This window comes from Somniosus microcephalus, unplaced genomic scaffold, assembly GCF_052327205.1.
Source record: "Somniosus microcephalus isolate GS21.2 unplaced genomic scaffold, FLI_Smic_1.0 unresolved_chr3, whole genome shotgun sequence".
Lineage (NCBI taxonomy): Eukaryota > Metazoa > Chordata > Chondrichthyes > Squaliformes > Somniosidae > Somniosus > Somniosus microcephalus.
In genome coordinates this window covers 58,099,811-58,121,091 of record NW_028225181.1, presented here as the reverse complement: position 1 = coordinate 58,121,091, position 21,281 = coordinate 58,099,811, and the positions used below count along the sequence as shown (strand labels likewise).

Here is a 21,281-nt window from a genome sequence, read left to right as displayed (position 1 = left end):
AGAGAGCGACTGGGGGGAAGAGAGAGAGAGCGACTGGGGGAAGAGAGAGAGAGCGACGGGGGGGGAAGAGAGAGAGGGCGACTGGGGGGGAAGAGAGAGAGGGCGACTGGGGGGGAAGAGAGAGGGCGACTGGGGGGGGAAGAGAGAGGGCGACTGGGGGGGAAGAGAGAGGGCGACTGGGGGGAAGAGAGAGGGCGACTGGGGGGGAAGAGAGAGGGCGACTGGGGGGGAAGAGAGAAGGCGACTGGGGGGGAAGAGAGAGAGCGACTGGGGGAAGAGATAGAGCGACTGGGGGAAGGAGATAGAGCGACTGGGGGGAAGAGAGAGAGCGACTGTGGGGGGAAGAGAGAGAGCGACTGTGGGGGAAGAGAGAGAGCGACTCGGGGGGGGAAGAGAGAGAGCGACTCGGGGGGGAAGAGAGAGCGACTCGGGGGGGGGGGGGGAAGAGAGAGCGCGACTGGGGGGGAAGAGAGAGCGCGACTGGGGGGGAAGAGAGAGCGCGACTGGGGGGGAAGAGAAAGCGCGACTGGGGGGAAGAGAGAGAGCGACTGGGGGGGAAGAGAGCGAGCGACTGGGGGGGAAGAGAGGGCGACTCGGTGGGGAAGAGAGAGAGCGACGGGGGGGGAAGAGAGAGAGCGACGGGGGGGGAAGAGAGAGCGACGGGGGGGAAGAGAGAGAGCGACTAGAGGGGGGAGGTGGGGAGGGGGGAGGTAAGGGGGGAGGTGGGGAGGGGGGAGGTAAGGGGGGGGAGGGGAGGGGGGCAATGGGGGTGGAGGGAATTAGGGGTGAGGGGGGCAAGAAGGGGGGGGGAAAGGGGGGCAATGGGGGTGGGGGGAGGGGGGCAAGAAGGGGGGGAGAAGGGAGGGGGAGTGGAGGGGGGGAGAAGGGAGGGGGAGTGGAGGGGGGGGAGGAGGAGAGGGGGGAGTCCCCGAGCCCTGCCCCCTGATCCCCCGATGTCCCGCCCCCCAATCTCCCGTCCCCCGATGTCGCGAGCCCCGCCCCCCCGATCTCCCGATGTCCCGCCCCCCCCCGATGTCCCACCCCCGCGATCTCCCGATGTCCTGCCCCCCCCGCCCCCCCCAGCCAGCCCCCCGCCCCAGCCCGCCCTGCCCCCTGCCCCCTGCCCTCCCCAAGCCCCCGCCCCTCCCGCTCCTCCGGTGCCCCGCCCTCTCCGCTCTCTGGAGCCCCGCCCTCCCGAGCTGGTTTCAAGACCGCCGATTGCGGCTGTGAGAGACAGCCGGCGGGCCTGGTTGCCGGGGGTACCCTTCCCGCTCTCCAAGCCCCCGCCCGAGATCCGCACTCCCGAGAGCCCCGCCCCCCCCCCGCCCGAGCCGAGCGGGGAACAGAGAGAGACGCCGCGTCTCAGCTGCTCCTGCTGCGCGCGCACCCTGTGTATGTCCCGTGACCCTCGTGGCTGACGCCGTTGCCCGGGTAACGTGACGACGGGGGGGCGGCAGGGGCCAGGGGGAGCTTAGCAGAAGCCGTGGGACAGTTACCTAGCTCGGGCGTGGCTGGGCAGGAGAGGCCCAGGCTTTGAGGCCTAGGTTCTGAGGCCTTACAAAAACGGAGAAAGGTAGGAAAAAGAATCTTCAGGTTAGAGCAAAATATTTACAAATGAATGAAATTTTTAAAAAAACAATTTAATAAAAGCGATTTTTTTTTTTTTGCTGGAAATGTAGGTTTGAAAAGAAAAACGCAGAAAGCGGGGAAAAAGAATGGAATCAAGATGGCTGACACCTCAGTTCAGAACGATAAGGCCCGCCCACACACGCACCGATTGGTCGACCATCAGGTCACCGAAGCGTAGGATTGGTCAATCATCCCATCACTCGACTGTAGGAGGGCCCGCCCGCACGCGCCAGGAACCCGGCGTATGATTGGTCGACCTCGACGTCACTCTATCGCTAATGAGCGGATAAAGAGATGCTAATGAGCGGAATTTTGAACGTTTTTTGGATACCGCGGGCACAATTTTTGTCCGGCCGAAACGTAAATACGCCTATGACCGGTCCGTAATCGTAAGCTTTCTTCTGATGTGACGCGCGTATAGGTACGCGCTATAACTTTCGAACGCATAGAGAATGGACAGACAGACAGACAGACAGAAGAGCTCTTTTATATATAGATAGATATAGATGAAGTACTTTTTGAAGTGGAGTCACTGTTGTAATGTGGGAAATGTGGCAGCGCACAGCAAGCTGCCACAAACAGCAATGTGATAATGACCAGATAATCTGCTTTTGTTATGTTGGTTGTGGGATAAATATTGGCCAGGACTCCGGGATAACTTCCCTACTCTCCTTCGAAATAGCGCCATGGGATCTTTTACATCCACCTGAGAGGGCAGACGGGGCCTCGGTTTAACGTCTCATCAGAAAGGCGGCCCCTCCGACAGTGCAGCACTCCCTCAGCACTGCACAGGAGTGTCAGCCTAGCTTTATGTGCTCGAGTCCCTGGAGTGGGACTTGAACCCACAACCTTCTGACTCAGAGGCGAGTGAGCTACCAACTTTTTTTAATAAATATACTTTATTGAACATTAAGAACATTTACAACATCTTGATAATGAGCTGCCAACTGAGCTATAGCTGACAACGTTGGTCCCTTAGAGGGAGAGACAGGAAAAATTATTATGGGGAATAAGGAAATGGCAGAAACGTTAAAACAAATATTTTGTATCTGTCTTCACAGTAGAAGACACAAAAGCATACCAAAGATGGTGGGGAACCGAGGGTTTAATGAGGGTGAGGAACTTAATGTAAAGTACTGGAGAAACTAATGGTACTAAAAGCCGACAAATCCCCTGGACCTGACGGCCTACATCCTAGGGTTCTAAAAGAGGTCGCTGAAGAGACAGTGGATGCATTGGTTTTGATCTTCCAAAATTCCTGAGATTCCAGAACGGTCCCAGCGGATTGGAAGGTCGCAAATGTAACACCGCTATTCAAGAAAGGAGGGAGAGAACAAACAGGGAACGACAGGCCAGTTAGCCTGACATCAGTCGTTGGGAAAATGCTGGAATCCATTGTTACGGAAGTTGTATCAGGGCACTTAGAAAATCATAACATGGTCAGGCTGAGTCAACATGGTTTTATGAAAGGGAAATGGTGTTTGACAAATTTATTAGAGTTATTTGAGGATGTAACGAGCAGGGTAGATAAAGGGGAACCAGTGGATGTAGTATATTTGGATTTACAAAAGGCATTCGACAAGGTGCCACATAAAATATTATTACACAAGATTAGGGCTCACGGGGTTGGGGGTAATATAGTAGCATGGATAGAGGATTGGTTAACAGACAGAAAACAGAGAGTAGGGATAAACGAACCTTTTTCAGGTTGGCAGGCTGTAACTAGTTGGGTGCCGCAAGGATCAGTGTTGGAGCCTCAGCTATTTACAATCTACATTAATGACCTAGATGAAGGGACCGAGTGTAATGTATCCAAGTTTGCTGATGATACAAAGCTAGGAGGGACAGTAAGCTGTGAGGAGAACACAGAGTCTGCAAAGGGATATAGATAGACTCAGTGAGTGGGCAGTAAGGTGGCAGATGGAGTGTAATGTGGGGAAATGTGAGGTTATTCACTTTGGTAGGAAGAATAGAAAAACAGAATCTTTTTTAAATGGTGAGAAACTTTTAAATGTTGGTGTTCAGAGAGATTTGGGTGTCCTCGTGCAAGAAACACAGAAAGCTAGCGTGCAGGTACAGCAAGCAATAAGGAAGGCAAGTGGCATGTTGGCCTTTATTGCAAGGGGGTTGGAGTATAAGAGTAAGGAAGTCTTGCTCCAATTGTACAGGGCCTTTGTGAGACCACACCTGGAGTACTGGGCACAGTTTTGGTCTCCTTATCTAAGGAAGGATATACTTGCCTTGGAGGCGGTGCAACGAAGGTTCACTAGATTGATTCCTGGGATGAGAGGGCTGTCCTATGATGAGAGATTGTGTAGAATGGGCCGATACTCTCTGGAGTTTAGAAGAATGAGAGGTGATCTCATTGAAACATGTAAGATTCTGAAGGGGATTGACAGGGTAGATGCTGAGAGGTTGTTTCCCCTGGCTGGAGTGTCTAGAACTAGGGGTCACAGTCTCAGGATAAGGGATTGGCCATTTAAGACCGAGATGAGGCAGAATTTCTTCACTCAGAGGGTTGTGAATCTTTGGAATTCTCTGCCCCAGAGGGCTGTGAATGCTGAGTCTTTGAGTATATTCAAGGCTGAAATAGATTAGATTGTTGGACTCTGGGGGAATCAAGGGATATGGAGATCGATGATCAGCCATGATCTTATTGAATGGTGGAGCAGGCTCGAGGGGCCGAATGGCCCACTCCTGCTAATTGGCTAAGGGAGAGGAGGCAGTGAGCAGTGCTGAGGGATGTTTTTCTGACTGGAGGGAAGTATGCAGTGGGTTCCCCCAGGGGTCAGGATTAGGACCGTTGCTTTTCTTGTTATACAGGTAGACTACCCTTTATCTGGACTTCCGAAAACCGAAACCCTCTAAAAACCGAAGGTTTTTTCGTTCAGCGTAAGTCGTGCGTACGACTTACGCTGAACGAAAAAACCTTCGGTTTTTAGAGGGGTTCGGATAAAGGGTAAGTCGTGCGCACGACCCCCCGCCGGCCCCGACAACCCCGCCGGCCCCGACAACCGCCGACCCCCCGCGGACCCCGCCGGCCCCGACAACCGCCGACGACCCCGCCAGCCCCGACAACCGCCGACCCCCCCGCCGGCCCCGACAACCGCCGACCCCGCCAGCCCCGACAACCGCCGACCCCCCCGCGGACCCCGCCGGCCCCGACAACCGCCGACCCCGCCAGCCCCGACAACCGCCAGCAGGACTTGGTGTTCTGATTTTGAATTTTGCGGATTATGCAACCCCACTAATCTCAGATCCTTTGCAGAAATGTATTTACTCACTGAGTCACCTGGGTTACTCCAATCACTTTTCATCTCTAACACTGTTTGTGATGAGGACAAGAATTTGCAAGATCAGCGTACAGTTTTGAATGCACCACGGCCTCTCGGACAGTCAATTTCTCACGTCAGGCATGACGTGCACTCCAAAGCTCAAGACTAATAGGATCCACCTTCCACAAAGATTTTACATTTAAACCAGATCTCCAGGACCACGGGCAAGTCATATACTCAGTGTGTCAGAATGCTAGATTAAAAGGAAACCAACCGCCGGCCCCGACCCCCGCCGACCCCGACTGACTTACACTGAGTGTCAGCGTAAGTCGTGCGCACGACCCCCCGCGGACCCCCGCCGACCCACCTTCCGAAATCCGAAATTCTCCTTTATCCGAAACTCGGCTGATCCTGAGGTTTTCGGATAAAGGATAGTCTACCTGTATATATAACTGACCTGGACTTGGGTATAGGTGTACAATTTCAAAGTTTGCAGATGATACAAAACTTGGCAACGTAGTAAATAGTGAGCATAGTAGTAGCAGACTTCAGGAGGACAGAGACAGACTGTGAAATGAGCAGACACAAGGCAGATGAAATTAAATGAGGATAAGTGTGAAGTGATGCACTTTGGGAGAAACAACAGGGAGAGGCCGTATAATCTAAATGGGACTATTTTGAGGGGGTGCAAGAGCACAGGGACCTGGGGGTCCATATTCACAAATCTTTGAAAGTGCCACGGCAAGTTGGTGAGGTTTCAGAAAACGTATGGGATACTTGGCTTTGTAAATAGGGCCATTGAATACAAAAACAAGGAAGTTACACTAAACCTTTACAAATCACTAGTTAGGAACATAGGACAGGAGGAGGCCATTCAGCCCCTCGAGCCTGTTCCGCCATTCAATAAGATCATGGCTGATCTTGGGCTCAAAGCCACTTCCCTGCCCGCTCCCCAGAACCCTTCACTCCCATATCTTGCAAAAATCTGCCTATCTCCACCTTAAATGTATTTAATGACCCAGCCTGCACAGCTCTCTGCGGCAGAGAATTCCACAGATTTACGACCCTCTGAGAGAAGAAATTCCTCCTCATCTCAGTTCTAAAAGGGCGACCCTTTCATCTAAATCTGTGCCCCTGCGTTCTAGATTTCCCCACGAGGGGAAACATCCTCTCTGCATCTACCTTGTCGAGCCCCCTCAGTATCTTATATGTTTCAATAAGATCACCTCTCATTCTTCTAAATTCCAATGAGCATAGGCCCAACCTGCTCAACCTTTCTTCATAAGTTAACCCCTCATCTCTGGAATCAACCTCGTGAATCGTCTCTGAACTGCCTCCAATGCAAGTATATCCTTCCTTAAATAAGGAGACCAAAACTGTACGCAGTACTCCAGGTGTGGTCTCACCAATACCCTGTACAGTTGTAGCAGGACTTCCCTGCTTTTATACTCCAACCCACTTGAAATAAAGGCCGACATCCCATTTGCCTTTTTGATTACTTGCTGTACCTGCACGGTAACTTTTTGTGTTTCATACACAAGGACCCCCAGGTCCCTCTGAACTGTAGCATTTTGTAATCTCTCTCCATTTAAATAATTTGTTTTTTTATTTTTCCTGCCAAAGTGTATAACCTCGCACTTTCCCACATTATACTCCATCTGCCAAATGTTTGCCCACTCACTTATCCTGTCTATATCCCTTTGCAGGTTCTTTGAGTCCTCTGCACAACTTGCTTTCCCACCCATCTTTGTATCAGGACAGGAGGAGGCCATTCAGCCCTTCGAGCCTGTTCTGCCTTTCAATGAGATCATGGCTGATCTGCAATCTAACTCCATACACCCGCCTTTGGCCCATATCCCTTAATACCTTTGGGTAACAGAAACCTATCAATCTCAGATTGAAAATTAACAATTGATCTCGCATCAATTGCCGTTTGTGGAAGAGAGTTCCAAACTTCTACCACCCTTTGTGTGTAGAAGTGTTTCCTAATTTCACTCCTGAAAGGTCTGGCTCTAATTTTTAGACTATGCCCCCAGTCCTAGAATCCCCAACCAGCGGAAATAGTTTCTCTCTATCTACCCTATCTGTTTCCCTTAATATCCTGAAAACTTCAATCAGATCACACCTTAATCTTCTAAATTCCAGGGAATACAACCCTAATTTGTGTAATCTCTCCTCGTAACTTAACCCTTGAAGTCCAGGTATCGTTCTGGTAAACCCACGCTGCACTCCCTCCAAGGCCAATATATCCTTCCTAAGGTGTGGTGCCCAGAACTGCTCACAGTGCTCCAGGTGTGGTCTAACCAGGGTTTTGTACAGCTGCAGGGTTTTGGCCTCAACTGGAGTCTTGTGTACAGTTCTGGGCACCACGCTTTAGGAAGGATGTCAAGGCCTTGGAGAGGGTGCAGAGGAGGTTGACCAGGATGGTACCGTGGATGAGGGACTTCAGTTATGTGGAGAGATTGGAGAAGCTGGGATTGTTCCCCTTAGAGCAGAGAAGGTTAAGAGGAGACCTAATAGAGGTGTTCAAAATGATGAGGGATTTTGATCGAGCAAGTAGGGAGAAACTGTTCACTCTGGCAAGTGGGTCGGTAACCAAAGGTCACAGATTTAAAATAGTTGCTAAAAGAACTAGAGGGAAATGCGGAGAATTGTTTTCACACAGAGGGTTGTTAAGATCTGGAACGCACCATCTGAAAGGATGCTGGAATCAGGTTCCACAGGAACTTTCAAACAGTAATTGGACATGTCCTTGAAGAGGACTAGTTTGCAGAGTTCTGGGGATAAAGCTGGGGTGTGGGACTAAATTGGACAGCTCTTTCAAAGAGCCGGCACAGACACGATGGGTTGAATCACCACCACCTGTGCTGTTAGATTCTATGATCAGTGTGAACACGCTGGTGTCTCTTAAGGTTCTTAGAGCTTTTAAAGCTCTTCCCACAAGTCAGAACATTTAAAGGGTCTCTCGTCAGTGTGAACAAGCTGATGTGACAGGAGGGTGGATGACTGAGTGAATCCCTTCCCCCACATGGAGCAGGTGAACGGACTCTCACCAGTGTATAGGAGCCGATGTCTCTTCAGCTCCCTGGAGCTTTTAAAGCTTTTCCCACAGCCAGAACATTTAAAGGGGTTCTCTCCAGTGTGAACTTGCTGGTGTATCAGCAGGTTGGAGGACCGAGCGAATCCCTTCCCACACACACGGATCAGGTGAACGGCCTCTCCCCAGCATGTAGGAGCCGGTGTCTCTTCAGCTCCCCAGGGCTTTTAAAGCTTTTCCCACAGCCAGAACATTTAAAGGGGTTCTCTCCAGTGTGAACTCGCTGATGGGCCAGCAGGTTGGAGGACCGAGCGAATCCCTTCCCACACACGGAGCAGGTGAACGGCCTCTCCCCAGTGTGTAGGTGTTGGTGTCTCTTCAGCTCCCAGGAGCTTTTAAAGCTCTTCCCACAGTCAGAACATTTAAAGGGTCTCTCGTCAGTGTGAACAAGCTGGTGTGTCTGCAGGGTGGATGACTGAGTGAATCCCTTCCCACACACACGAAGCAAGTGAACGGTCTCTCCCCAGTGTGAACTCGCTGGTGTTGCTTGAGCTCCCGGGGAAATTGAAAGCTCTTCCCACAGTGAGAACATTTAAATGGCCTTTCATCCGTGTGAACAAGCTGGTGTGTCAGCAGGGTGGAGGACTGCAAGAATCCCTTCCCACACACGGAGCAGGTGAACGGCCTCTCCACAGTGTGGAGGCACTGGTGTCCCTTCAGATCCCCGGGGCTTTTAAAGCTCTTCCCACAGTCAGAACCTGTAAACGGCCTCATCAGTGTGAACAAGCTGGTGTCGCTTCAGATGCCCGGGGCTTTTAAAGCTCTTCCCACAGTCAGGACATTGAAATGGTCTCTCCCCAGTGTGAACTCGCTGGTGTGTTTGCAGGTGGGATGAACAAACAAATCCCTTTCCACACACGGAGCAGGTGAATGGACTGTCCCTGGTGTGACTGCGCCGTTGAACTTCCAATGCAGACGGGGAACTGACTCCCTTCCCACTGTCCCCACCTTTACCCGGTTTCTCCCCGGTGTGACGGTGCACGTGTCTCACCAGGTCAGGCGATCGGCTGAATCCATGTCTGCACACTGAACACGTGTGCGGTTTGTCATCGCTGCTTTCTCCTTCCATGTGCAAAGGCCGATGATATTCAGGTCCTGATGAATCGAGCGACTGTCAGATCTTGACGTGATGTTTGGTCTGAGCTTCCTGCCTGTAACTGCTCCACTTCTATAACCCTGTAAGTCAAGCTCAGAAAAGGATCAGAGGCAAACTGTTGTTTAATTTTCCCCTTTCCGAACCTAGGGGCAGTGAAGCTGATTTTCAGGCAACAGCTGCTGTACAGGTTGGTTGAAAGGATCAGCAGTAATGGCGGCTGTAATACCCACAAGCCCCCGGCGCTGCAGAAAGCCCTCTGTTGACTGAGTCCCGCGCCTGTGCTCATGGCCCCCGCGCTCTCCCTCCTGCTCCACAATCGCCCGTCCCGATCGGTCCGCAATGCGCATGCTCAGCGCACAAAACCCCGCGGTTGGAACATCGGGCGCGCATTCGGAGCCGCAACATCTGGTACGCGTGCGCGGCTCAGGTGGGGGCGAGTCATTGTTTCGCCTCAGCCGCCAGGGAGGTGCGCATGCGCAGGACGACCCAACATTCTTCCTGTCAGCAATCACTCCCTCGTTTCTTTAACAAAAACAGAAAATGCTGCAAATATTCAGCAGGTCAGGCAGCATCTGTGGAGACAGAAACAGAGTTAACGTTTCAGGTCGATGACCTTTTGTCAGAACTGCTTGTTCTTTAGTGTTAGCCAGTGGCTCAGTGGGTAGCACTCTCGCCTCTGAGTCAGAAAGTTGTGGGTTCAAGTCCCACTCCAGATACTTGAGCACATAAATCCAGTCTGACACTCCAGTGCAGTGCTGAGGGAGTGCGGTGCTGAGGGAGTGCGGTGGTGAGGGAGTGCGGCACTGTCGGAGGTGCTGTTTTTTGGCGGAGACGTTAAACTGAGGCCCCGTCTGCTCTCTCAGGTGGACGTCAATGTTCCTATGGCACTATTTGAATAAGAGCAGGGGAGTTATCCCTGGTGTCCTAGCCAATGTGTTTATCCCTCAATCAACATAACAAAAAACATAGATTATCTGGTCATTATCAGATTGCTGTTTGTGGGAGCTTGCTGTGCGCTAATTGGCTGCTGCGTTTCCTACATTACAACAGTGACTCTACTTCATTGGCTGTAAAGAGCTTTGGGATGTCCGGTGGTGGTGAAAGGCGCTATAGAAATGCAAGTCTTTCTTCCTTCACTGGTCTCACCAGTGCCCTCTTCTGGCTGATGGTTGATTGACAGACGATAGTCCGCGCATGCGCACAGGGAGCGGCGGTTTGGGCCGAGTCTGGCACAGCGACCCCTCCCGGTCACCAAGGGTAATAACTGCGCATGCCCAGAGGACACCAACCCCCCTCCCCGATTCAGAGCTGCGCCTGCGCACTCGGATCCTGCCGGATGGAGTTGGCGCGGGCCATTCCGGGGAAAGGCCTTGGTGTCGGTTCCAGAGTCGCGATCGGTGATGCAAAGTCAGTTTTCTCCGCTCCGATTGGGTGGAGAATCGCACGGCATGGGGGGGGAGGGGTGGATCGGGAGAGAATAAAGAGAAATAGAAAAACCCGAGAGTCCGCGAGGCCCCGGACCGAGCGCAGTCAGTTGGACGGAGCACGTGATCTCCTCGGGGACACGTGACCCGGGCCCGCGGCCTGATTGATGGGAGCTTCCGACCAATAGGGAGTGAGCGGGGCGGGGCTGGAGGAGTGAGCCGGCGGCGGGTCCTCCAACCAATCGGGGAGCCCGAGGGGCGGGACTAGCGCCGGCTGATTGTCTGATCCGCAGGGCAGCGAGTTTCTCCAGTCCCTTGTTCAGGGCCCGGGGCCAGGGGAGGCTGTGGGCCTTTATTCCCCTCATTGGACACAAGGCTCTTTGGCTCACAACACAGTGGCTCAGGTTTTAATAGAGACTTTTTAAATTCATCAATAAAAGCAGATAAACCTCGTGCTTCTGTGGAACAAACTTTCTAATATTTTATAGAATGGTTACAGCACAGAAGGAGTCCATTCGGCCTGTGAGCCCGTGCCGGCTCTCTGCAAGACCACTTAAGTGAGTCCCACTCCCTGCCCTTTCCCCGTAACCCTGCAAATTTCTTTCCTTCAAGTACTCGAGGGGCCGAATGGCCAACTCCTGCTCCTATCTTCTATGTATCTATTATCCGAGGCACAGGTAGGCCCCACAGTGGCGGCGGACCTGTGAGGAGCGGCGGCGGTGATATAAAGCGAGGTGGTGGAGCAGGTAGGCCCCACAGCAGCGGTGGCGGTGATATAAAGAGCGTGGCAGCGGAGTTCATAGGGTGTCTGTAATTCTTCTGACACTTCCTGTGTCCCTGATAACCATGTGTGCGGGAAGTGTATCCAGCTGCAGCTACTGACAGACCGCATTGCGGCGCTGGAGCTGCGAGTGGATACATACTGGAGCATTCGCGATGCTGAGGACATCGTGGATAGCACGTTTAGGGAGTTGGTCACACCGCAGGTAAAGGCTGCACAGGCAGGAAGAGAATGGGTGACCACCAGGCAGAGTAGTAGGCGCAAGCAGGTAGTGCAGGGGTCCCCTGTGACCATCCCCCTCTCAAACAGATATACCACTTTGGATATTGTTGGGGAGGATGGCTTATCAGGGGAAGGCAGCAGCAGCCAATTTCCTGGCACCGTGGGTGGTTCTGCTGCACTGGACGGGAGGAAAAAGAGTGGGAGAGCTATAGTAATAAGGGATTCTATTGTAAGGGGAATAGATAGGCATTTCTGCGGCCGCAAACGTGACTCCAGGATGGTATGTTGCCTTCCTGGTGCAAGGGTCAAGTATGTCTGAGCGGCTGCAGAACATTTTGGAAGGGGAGGGTGAACAGCCAATTGTGGTGCATATAGGTACCAACGATATAGGTAAAAAAAAAACAGGATGAGGTCCTAAAAGCTGAATATAGGCGGTTAGGAGGTAAATTTAAAAAATAGGACCTCCAAGATAGTAATCTCAGGATTGCTACCAGTGCCACGTGCTAGTCAGAGTAGAAATAGAAGGATATTTCAGATGACTACGTGGCTAGAGGAATGGTGCAAGGGGGAGGGATTCAAATTCCTGGGACATTGGAACCGGTTCTGGGGGAGGTGGGGCTAGTACAAACCGGACGGTTTGCACCTGGGCAGGACCGGGACCAATGTCCTTGGGGGAGTGTTTGCTAGTGCTCTGGGGGAGGGTTTAAACTAAAATAGCAGGGGGTTGGGAACCTGAGCAGGGAGACAGAGGAAAGGGAAACAAGGATAGAAGCAAAAGACAGGAAGGAGAAAAACAAAGGTGGTGGTCAGAGAAATCATGGGTTTAAATCAAACATAGCCACAGTAAATAATAATTCTAAAAGGTGTAAGAGTGTTAAAAAAACAAGACTGAAGGCCTTGTGTCTTAATGCGAAGAGCATTTGTAATAAGGTGGATGAATTAGTTGCACAAATAGAGATAAACGGATATGATATGATTGGGATTCCGGAAATATGGCTCCAGGGTGACCAAGGCTGGGAACACAACATCCAGGGGTATTCAATATTCAGGAAAGATAGGCAAAAAGGAAAAGGAGGTGGGGTAGCATTGCATTTTAAAGAGGAGATTAACTCAATTGAAAGGAAGGATATTAGCTCTGATGATGTGGAATCTGTATGGGCAGAGCTGAGAAATACCAAGGGGCAGAAAACGTTAGTGGGAGTGTTAGACAGACCTCCAAACAGTAATGCGGAGGTTGGGGATGGCATTAAACGGGAAATTAGAGATGCGTGCAATAAGGGCACAGCAGTTATCATGGGTGACTTTAATCTACATATAGATTGGGCTAACCAAATCAGTAACCATACTGTGGAGGAGGAATTCCTGGCGTGTATACGGGATGGTTTCCTGGACCAATATGTTGAGGAACCAACTAGAGATCAGGCCATCTTAGACTGGGTATTATGTAATGAGAAAGGATTAATTAGCAATCTTCTTGTGCGAGGCCCCTTGGGTCAGAGTGATCATAATATGATAGAATTCTTCATTAAGATGGAGAGTGAAGTAGCTGACTCAGAGACTAGGGTCCTGAATTTAAATAAAGGAAACTACAATGGTATGAGGCGCAAGTTGGGTAGGATTGATTGGGGAATGTTACTCAAAGGGTTGATGGTGGATAGGCAATGGCAAACATTCAAAGATCGCATGGATGAACTACAGAATTTGTTCATCCCTGTTTGGCATAAAAATAAAACAAAAAGGGTGACTCAACCGTGGCTAACAAGGGAAATTAGGGATAGCATAAGATCCAAGGAGAGGACATATAAATTGGCCAGAAAAAGTAGTAAACCTGAGGATTGGGAGCAGTTTAGGATTCAGCAAAGGAGGACAAAGGGATTAATTAAGAGGGGGAAAATAGAGTATGAAAGTAAGCTTTCAGGGAACATAAAAACTAACTGTAGATATGTGAAGGGAAAAAGATTGGTGAAGTCAAGCATAGGACCCTTCCAGTCAGAATCAGGGGAATTTATAATGGGGAACAAAGAAATGGCAGGCCAATTAAATACATACTTTGGTTCTGTCTTCACAAAGGAGGACACAAATAACCTCCTAGAGATGTCGGGGAACATAGGATCTAATGAGAGGGAGGAACTGAAAGAAATCAGTATTTGTCAGGAAATGGTGTTAGGGAAATTGACGGGATTGAAGGCCAATAAATCCCCAGGGCCTGATAATCGACATCCTAGGGTACTTAAGGAAGTAGCCTAAGAAACAGTAGATGCATTGCTGGTCATCTTCCAAAATTTGCTCCTCTCTGGAACAGTTCCCATGGATTGGAGGGTAGCTAATATTACCCCACTATTCAAAAAAGGTGGTAGAGAGAAAACGGGGAATTATATCGGTCGTGGGGAAAATGCTAGAGTCCATTATAAAAGATGTCATAGCAGAACACTTTGAAAACAGTGACCGGATCGGAGAAAGTCAACATGGATTTGCAAAAGGTAAATCATGCTTGACTAATCTACTGGAATGTTTTGAGGATGTAACTGGTAGAATAGATAAGGGAGAACCAGTGGATGTGGTGTATTTGGACTTTCGATAAGGTACCGTACAGGAGATTAGCGTGTAAAGTTAAAGCACATGGAATTGGGGGCAAGGTACTGACTTGGATAGAGAACTGGTTGGCAGACAGGAAGCAAAGAGTTGGAATAAACGGCTCATTTTCTGAGTGGCAGGCAGTGACTAGTGGGGTACCGCAGGGATTTGCTCCTAGGACCCCAGCTATTCACAACAGATATAAATAATCTAGATGAAGGAACTAGATGTAATACAGGTAGACTACCCTTTATCCGAACTTCCGAAAACCGAAACCCTCTAAAAACCATAGGTTTTTTCGTTCAGCGTACGTCATGCGCACGCTCGACTTACGCTGAACGCACGCACGCGGGGGGGTCCGCGGACCCCACCCCGTGGCCCGCCGACCCCCCCCCCGCGGACCCCCGCCGACTTACGCTGAGCGTCAGCGTAACGCTGAGCGTCAGCGTAAGTCCTGCGCACGACCCCCCGCCGACACCCCCACCGGCCCCGACCCTCGCCGACCCCCCCCCCCCCCCGCGGACCCCCGCCGACTTAGGCTGAGCGTCAGCGTAAGTCGTGCGCACGACCCCCCGCCGACCCCCCCGCTGGCCCCAACCCTCGCCGACCCCCCCCCCCCCCCGCCGACCCACCTTCCGAAATCCGAAATTCTCCGAAAACCGAAACACGGCTGGTCCCGAGGTTTTCGGATAAAGGATAGTCTACCTGTATCTCCAAGTTTGCAGACGACACAAAGCAGGCTGGGCGTGTGTGAGGAGGATGCCGTAAAACTCCAGTATGATTTGGACAGGTTGGGTGATTAGGCAGAAGCATGGCAGATGCAGTATAATGTGGATAAATGCGAGGTTATCCACTTTGGTGGCAAAAACAGGAAGGCAGATTTTTATCTGAATGGCAATAGATTGGGAGAAGGGGAAGTGCAACGAGACCTGGGTGTCCTTGTGCACCAGTCGCTGAAGGTAAGCATGCAGGTGCAGCAGGCGGTTAAGAAGGCAAATGGTATGTTGGCCTTCGTAGCGAGAGGGTTTGAGTACAGGAACAAGGATTTCTTGCTGCAGTTGTACAAGGCCTTGGTGAGACCACATCTTGAGTATTGTGTGCAGTTTTGGTCGCCTTATCTGAGGAAGGATGTTCTTGCCGTGGAAGGAGTTCAATGAAGATTCACCAGGCTGATACCTGGGATGGCAGGAATGACGTATGAGGAGAGATTGGGACGATTGGGCTTGTACTCACTGGAGTTTAGAAGAATGAGAGGGGATCTCATTGAAACTTATAAAATTCTGACAGGACTGGACTAGACACAGGAAGGATGTTCCCGATGGTCGGGGAGTCCAGAACCAGGGGTCACAGTCTAAGGATACGGGGTAAGCCATTTAGGACAGAAATGAGGAGGAATTTCTTCACCCAGGGAGTGGTGAACCTGTGGAATTCTCTACCACAGAAGGCAGTAGAGGCCAATACATTAAATATATTCAAGGAGTTGGATATATTTCTGAAGGCTAAAGGGATCAAGGGGTATGGGGAGAAAGCAGGGACCGGGTACTGAATTTTGCTGATCAGCCATGATCGCATTGAATGGCGGAGCAGGCTAGAGGGGTCGAATGGCCTACTCCTGCTCCTATCTTCTATGTTTCAGTTTGAGCTGGAGTGGAGATGGAGGAGAAGCTGCTGGGTTTAACCCCCAGTACTTCTGAGCCCAGGAGGACCCAACAATTTCCAATGTGAGACTGTCAAGGGAGGTGGATTCTAGGGGAGATTAGGTTGTTACACAGACACTGTCCGTACAATGTAAAAGAGTATTGTTTTAGGAACAAGTATTTCTGTACAGGCTTTTAATCCAGTTTACATCTACAGATTTGTTTTAATTCATTCTTGGGATGTGGGCGTCACTCGCAAGAGCAGCAAATATTGCCAATCCCCAGTTTCCCGTTGAGAAGGGGGTGGTGAGTCGCCTTACATAAGAACATAAGAAATAGGAGCAGGAGTAGGCCAATCGGCCCCTCGAGCCTGCTCCGCCATTCAATAAGATCATGGCTGATCTGGTCCTAACCGCCAATCCACTATCACAGAACCATCTCCTGAATCTAACAGAATTAGACCCACGAAATAGGAGCAGGATCAGGCTACACGGCCCCTGGGCCCGCTCCACTACCCACAGGGCCATGACCGATCCGAACCTAGACTCATGTCCAAATTCCTGCCCGCTCCCCGTAACCCTTAATTCCCTTTACTTCTAGGAAACTGCCTATTTCTGTTTTAAATTTATGTAATGATGTAGCTTCTACAGCTTTTTGGGGCAGCATATTCCATGGACCTACCACCCTCTGAGTGAAGTAGTTCCTCCTCATCTCAGTTTTGAAAGAGCAGCCCCTTATTCTAAGACTGTGCCCCCTAGTTCTAGTTTCACCCATCATCGGGAACATCTTCCCCGCATCCACCCGATCCAACCCCTTCACAATCTTATATGTTTCAATAAGATCGCCTCTCATTCTTCTGAACTCCAATGAGTAGAGTCCCAATCTACTCAACCTCTCCTCATATGTCCATCCCCTCATCCCCGGGATTAATCGAGTGAACCTTCTTTGTACTGACTCGAGAGCAAGTATGTCCTTTCTTAAGTATGGACACCAAAACTGTACGCAGTATTCCAGGTGCGGTCTCACCAATACCTTGTACAACTGAAGCAATACCTCCCTATTTTTATATTCTATCCCCTGAGCAATGAAAGCCAACATTCCATTGGCCTTCTTAATCACTTGCTGCACCTGCATACTAACCTTTTGAGTTTCGTGCACCAGGACCCCCAGATCCCTTCTTGAACTACTGCAGTCCGTGAGGTGAAGGCATTCCCACAATGTTGTTCGGTAAGGAGTTCCAGGATTATGACCCAGCAACGATGAATATATCTGAGTCAGGATGATGTGTGACTTCGAGGGGAACTTGGATGTGATGGTGCTCCCATACAACAGCTGCCCTTGTCCTTCTAGGTGGTGGAGGTCGCGGGTTTGGGATGTTCTATCAAAGTTCTGGTCGAGTTGCAGATGTATCAAGTTCCTTTCCTTCGCCCCCTCCCCCTCCCACTCCCACCTCTCTCTATCTCTCTCTCCTCCCGTAGAGACCAGAGTCTTGTGTAGGCCCAGACAAGGTGGTGGATTCCCTTCCCTGAAGGACGTTAGTGAACCAGTTGGGTTTTTATGGCAATCCAGCAGCTTTCATAGTCACTTTTTTCTAGTGCCGGCCCCACAAATGACCAGATTCAGTGAGCTCAATTTCACAACCTGCCTTTGTTTTCTTGTGGGTTGCCTCTCACGCTCCCTGTTTTAAATTAATTTTACAGGGCACTGGAAGGGGAGGATTTACAGACAGGAAGCTCAAACCAAACCTCACTTCACGATCTGACAGAGTCACTCGACTCATCGGATCTGAATATCACCGGCCTCTGAACATGGAAGCAAAGAGCACCGTTCACAGCGGGGAGAAACCGTACACGTGTTCTGTGTGTGGACGAGGCTTCAGCCAACCCTCTGGCCTATCGAGACACAAGCGCATTCACACCGGGGAGAGGCCGTTCACCTGCTCTGAGTGTGGGAAGGGATTCACTAATTCATCCAACCTGCTGACACACCAGCGTGTTCACACCGGGGAGAGGCCATTCACCTGCTCTGAGTGTGGGAAGGGATTCACTCAGTCATCCCACCTACTGACACACCAGCGAGTTCACACTGGAGAGAGACCTTTTAACTGCTCGGACTGTGGGCAGTGCTTTAAAAGTTCCAGGGAACTGATACGCCATCAACGTGTTCACACTGACGAGAGACCGTTCAGGTGCTCTCACTGTGGGACTGGGTTCAGGCGATCATCTAACCTCACTGTACACCTGCTCACTCACACTGGGGAGAGGCCGTTCACCTGCCCTGAGTGTGGGAAGGGATTCGCTAATTCATCCACCCTGCTGAACCACCAGCGAGTTCACACTGGGGAGAGGCCTTTCACCTGCTCTGACTGTGGGAAGGGATTCACTAATTCATCCACCCTGCTGAGACACCAGCGAGTTCACACTGGGGAGAGGCCTTTCACCTGCTCTGAGTGTGGGAAGGGATTCACTGAGTCATCCACCCTGCTGAGACACCAGCAAGTTCACTCTGACAAGAGACCTTTTAACTGCTCGGACTGTGGGAAGTGCTTTAAAAGTTCCGGGGAACTGATATGCCATCAACGTGTTCACACTGGGGAGAGACCGTTCAGGTGCTCGCACTGTGGGACTGGGTTCAGGCAGTCATCTGAGCTCACTGTCCACCAGCGCACTCACACTGGGGAGAGGCCGTTCACCTGCCCTGAGTGTGGGAAGGGATTCACTTGTTCATCCACCCTGCTGAGACACCAGCGAGTTCACACTGGGGAGAGGCCATTCATCTGCCCTGAGTGTGGGAAGGGATTCACTCAGTCATCCATCCTGCTGAGACACCAGCGAGTTCACAAGTAACTGCAGGGGTTGGATTCTGTTGCTGCTGTTAATCACATCCAGGGCTGAACCATGTTCATTCTGACAGTTAGGGTTTGTTTCTGCTGATGTTAATAACCCCTATAACTGGGCTGGAGTTTAATATTCTGGATAGATGTCAAATAAATCAACTTTGTTTTAAACACATTATTGTAGATTTTCTTCTTTCCCACCTGAGTGTTTAGCATCACCTGGCTGGAGCTCAAAGGACAATCTGGGGGAGGATCGTACGGCGGGAACAGAACTCCAGCCTGGACACAGTCCTTCAGGGCTACACTGAGAGGGGCAAACGGCACTTTGGTCTTTCTCGTCTCTCTTCACTGACAGCAAAGTCCCCATGAGGGTTAATCTTGAGGTGTGTGAGAAACGTCTCCCAGCCGCGCTCTGCCATGGTTCAGAGCTCCTAGGCACGGAACAGAAGGCTCCTTTAGGAATGTACCCCAGTGCTTTTTTTTTTAATGGCCTTTTTAACCTGTGTTGCTACTTTTAGTGATTTATGTATTTGTATCCCTGGATCCCTCTGCTCCTCCAGCCCATTTAGCACTGCGTACACTGGGGCCCTGCTGGACCACCGGGGAGCGGGGTGTCGGATCAAGAGGAGCGCCGGGCTGAGCGATCGCGGCCGACACCCCGAAGAAGAAAGGGGAAGGGGGCAGGTGCTGGCAGTCGGCCAAAATAAAAAGTTGCCGCCCGACACCTGCCCTTTAAGTGGCACTGCTGCGGCTGCAAGAATGACCCCTGACCCTGTCGGACATATCATCCGGCGATAGGTCAGGGGTCGCAACCCAAGGTTGCAGCTGGGGTGCTGTGCATGGCGATGACATCATTGCCGGCAGTGCAGTGCTGCGGGGTGCTACCGGCTACCGCCGCCACTAAACTCCCGCTGAATATCACGGGAGGCACAAAGCAACCCAATTTCACCCCCTTGTCCAAGTAGTGTGTGGCCTCCTTATTCTTCCCACCAAAACACACCACCTCACACTGATCTAGAGTGAAATTCATTAACACACCACCTCACACTGATCTATAGTGAAATTCATAAACACACCACCTCACACTGATCTACAGTGAAATTCATTAGCCAATTACACGCCCATTCTGAAATTTATTAATGTCTTCTTGCATTTTGTCTTCCTCAGGATTAACTCTACCTCCCAATTTGGTGTCATCAACAAATTTTGAAATTGTACCTCTGATTCCCGAGTCCAAATCATTTCTTTAAATGGTGAACAAAACTGGTCCCAGCACCGATCCTTGTGGAACACCACTTCCCACCTTTTGCCAGTCTGAGTAGCTACTCCCAACCCCTACTCTCTGTTTTCTGTTTTGTAACCAGCTTGCTATCCATAAACGGTATATAAGACCGACAAGATGACCCAGGTCAGGCTGTGTGGAGTGAAGGGCCAGGCAGCAGAATAGATGGAAAGATGGCTACAAAACAGAAATCAGAGGGTTGGAGTTAAGGGAAGTTTGTAGCGATCTTTCCATCCATTCTGCTGCCTGGCCCTTGACTCCACACGGCCTGACCGTGGTCATCTTGTAGACCGTACATACTGCAGACACAGTGCACCAGTGGTGGAGGGGGTGGATATTGAGTCCTGTGGCAGGAGCGCTGATGAAGTGGATTTCTCTGTGCATGAGTTTTGTGGCATCGCTAGTGGCGTTTTTCACCACTTTCCACCTTTTAAAAAAACAACCTTGCTGCCAGTTTATTAAAGCCATTAACAGCCGCTCGGGTGGGACACACCAATAAATGAGGCCTTGTTTCCCTCAGAATGACAGGCCTGAACCCGAGTTAGAAAACATTTAGCAATTAAACCAGACTGGGTGGGGCCTGAGGTGCAAGTTAACGATGGAAAATTGGTGGCCAGCGTAATTCACACCAGGGCTGAGGACCCAGCCACTCGCGTTTCTGTATAATTTATTCATTAATTTTGTTTATTGCCCAATTTCAATCAGACGGGCGGGTCATCTTGCTGTCCGGCGGAGGCAAGGTTCCCCAGTGGAGGGCTCTCTACGCGGGAGTCCTTCCCTGCACCATTGCAAGTCCAGATGTGTTTTCTGTGGCCAAGAGGACTCCACGGGCCGTGTATATATTCAATGTGAGAGGTTACAGCCCCTGTGTAGTTACCTGAAGGGGCTGCTCCTCAACTCTTGGTTACACTTTAGCCCCACGCTCCTAATCTTTGCCCGCCCGGTGCGGAGGGGGGTGGGTAAGTCAGAGGATCTTCTCCTGGACCTGCTCTTCGGCCTGGTGGAAACAGCAATTTGTAGGTCCAGGATGGGCAGGGCCCATGGGGTGGGGTCACTCTGGCTGCCTGCCTCTCTCCCGTGGTCTTGTCCGTGCGTGGGTGGCCCTGGAGAGGGAGCAGGCGGTGTTTTGACCGGTATGCTTGATGCCTTCTGTGACCGGTGGGTGCCTCAGGTTAAAGAGGGTATGATTAAGAAGTTTGCAGATGATACTAAACTCGGCTGTGTGGTTGATACTGAAGAAGGAAGCTGTAGACTGCAGGAAGATATCAATACATTGGTCAGGTGGGCAGAACAGTGGCAAATGGAATTCAATCTGGAGGAGTGTGAGGTAATGCATTTGGGGAGGACTAACAAGGAAAGGGAATACACATTAAATGTTAGGACACTGAGTAGTGCAGAGGAACAAAGGGACCTTGGAGTGCATATCCA

At 50.9% G+C, this 21,281-nt stretch overlaps 1 protein-coding gene across 1 annotated transcript; it reads left to right on the top strand.

Annotated features, from left to right (window-relative positions):
• Positions 1-1,688: 1,688 nt before the first annotated feature.
• On the top strand, positions 1,689-18,711 carry LOC147091579 (uncharacterized). Its single transcript, XM_085976815.1, has 2 exons — positions 1,689-1,989; positions 17,436-18,711. The coding sequence occupies exons 1-2, from the start codon at positions 1,924-1,926 to the stop codon at positions 18,579-18,581; spliced, it is 1,212 nt and encodes a 403-aa protein (XP_085832941.1). The 5' UTR covers positions 1,689-1,923; the 3' UTR covers positions 18,582-18,711.
• Positions 18,712-21,281: the final 2,570 nt, after the last annotated feature.

What these genes read in the sequence shown, in the direction of transcription:
- LOC147091579 (XM_085976815.1), top strand. Translation starts at nt 1,924, where the DNA reads ATGCTAATGAGCGGAATTTTGAACGTTTTTTGGATACCGCGGGCACAA. An exon ending in AATTTTTGTCCGGCCGAAAC is followed by an intron (nt 1,990 to 17,435) that starts GTAAATACGCCT and finishes TTAATTTTACAG; the next exon opens with GGCACTGGAAGGGGAGGATT.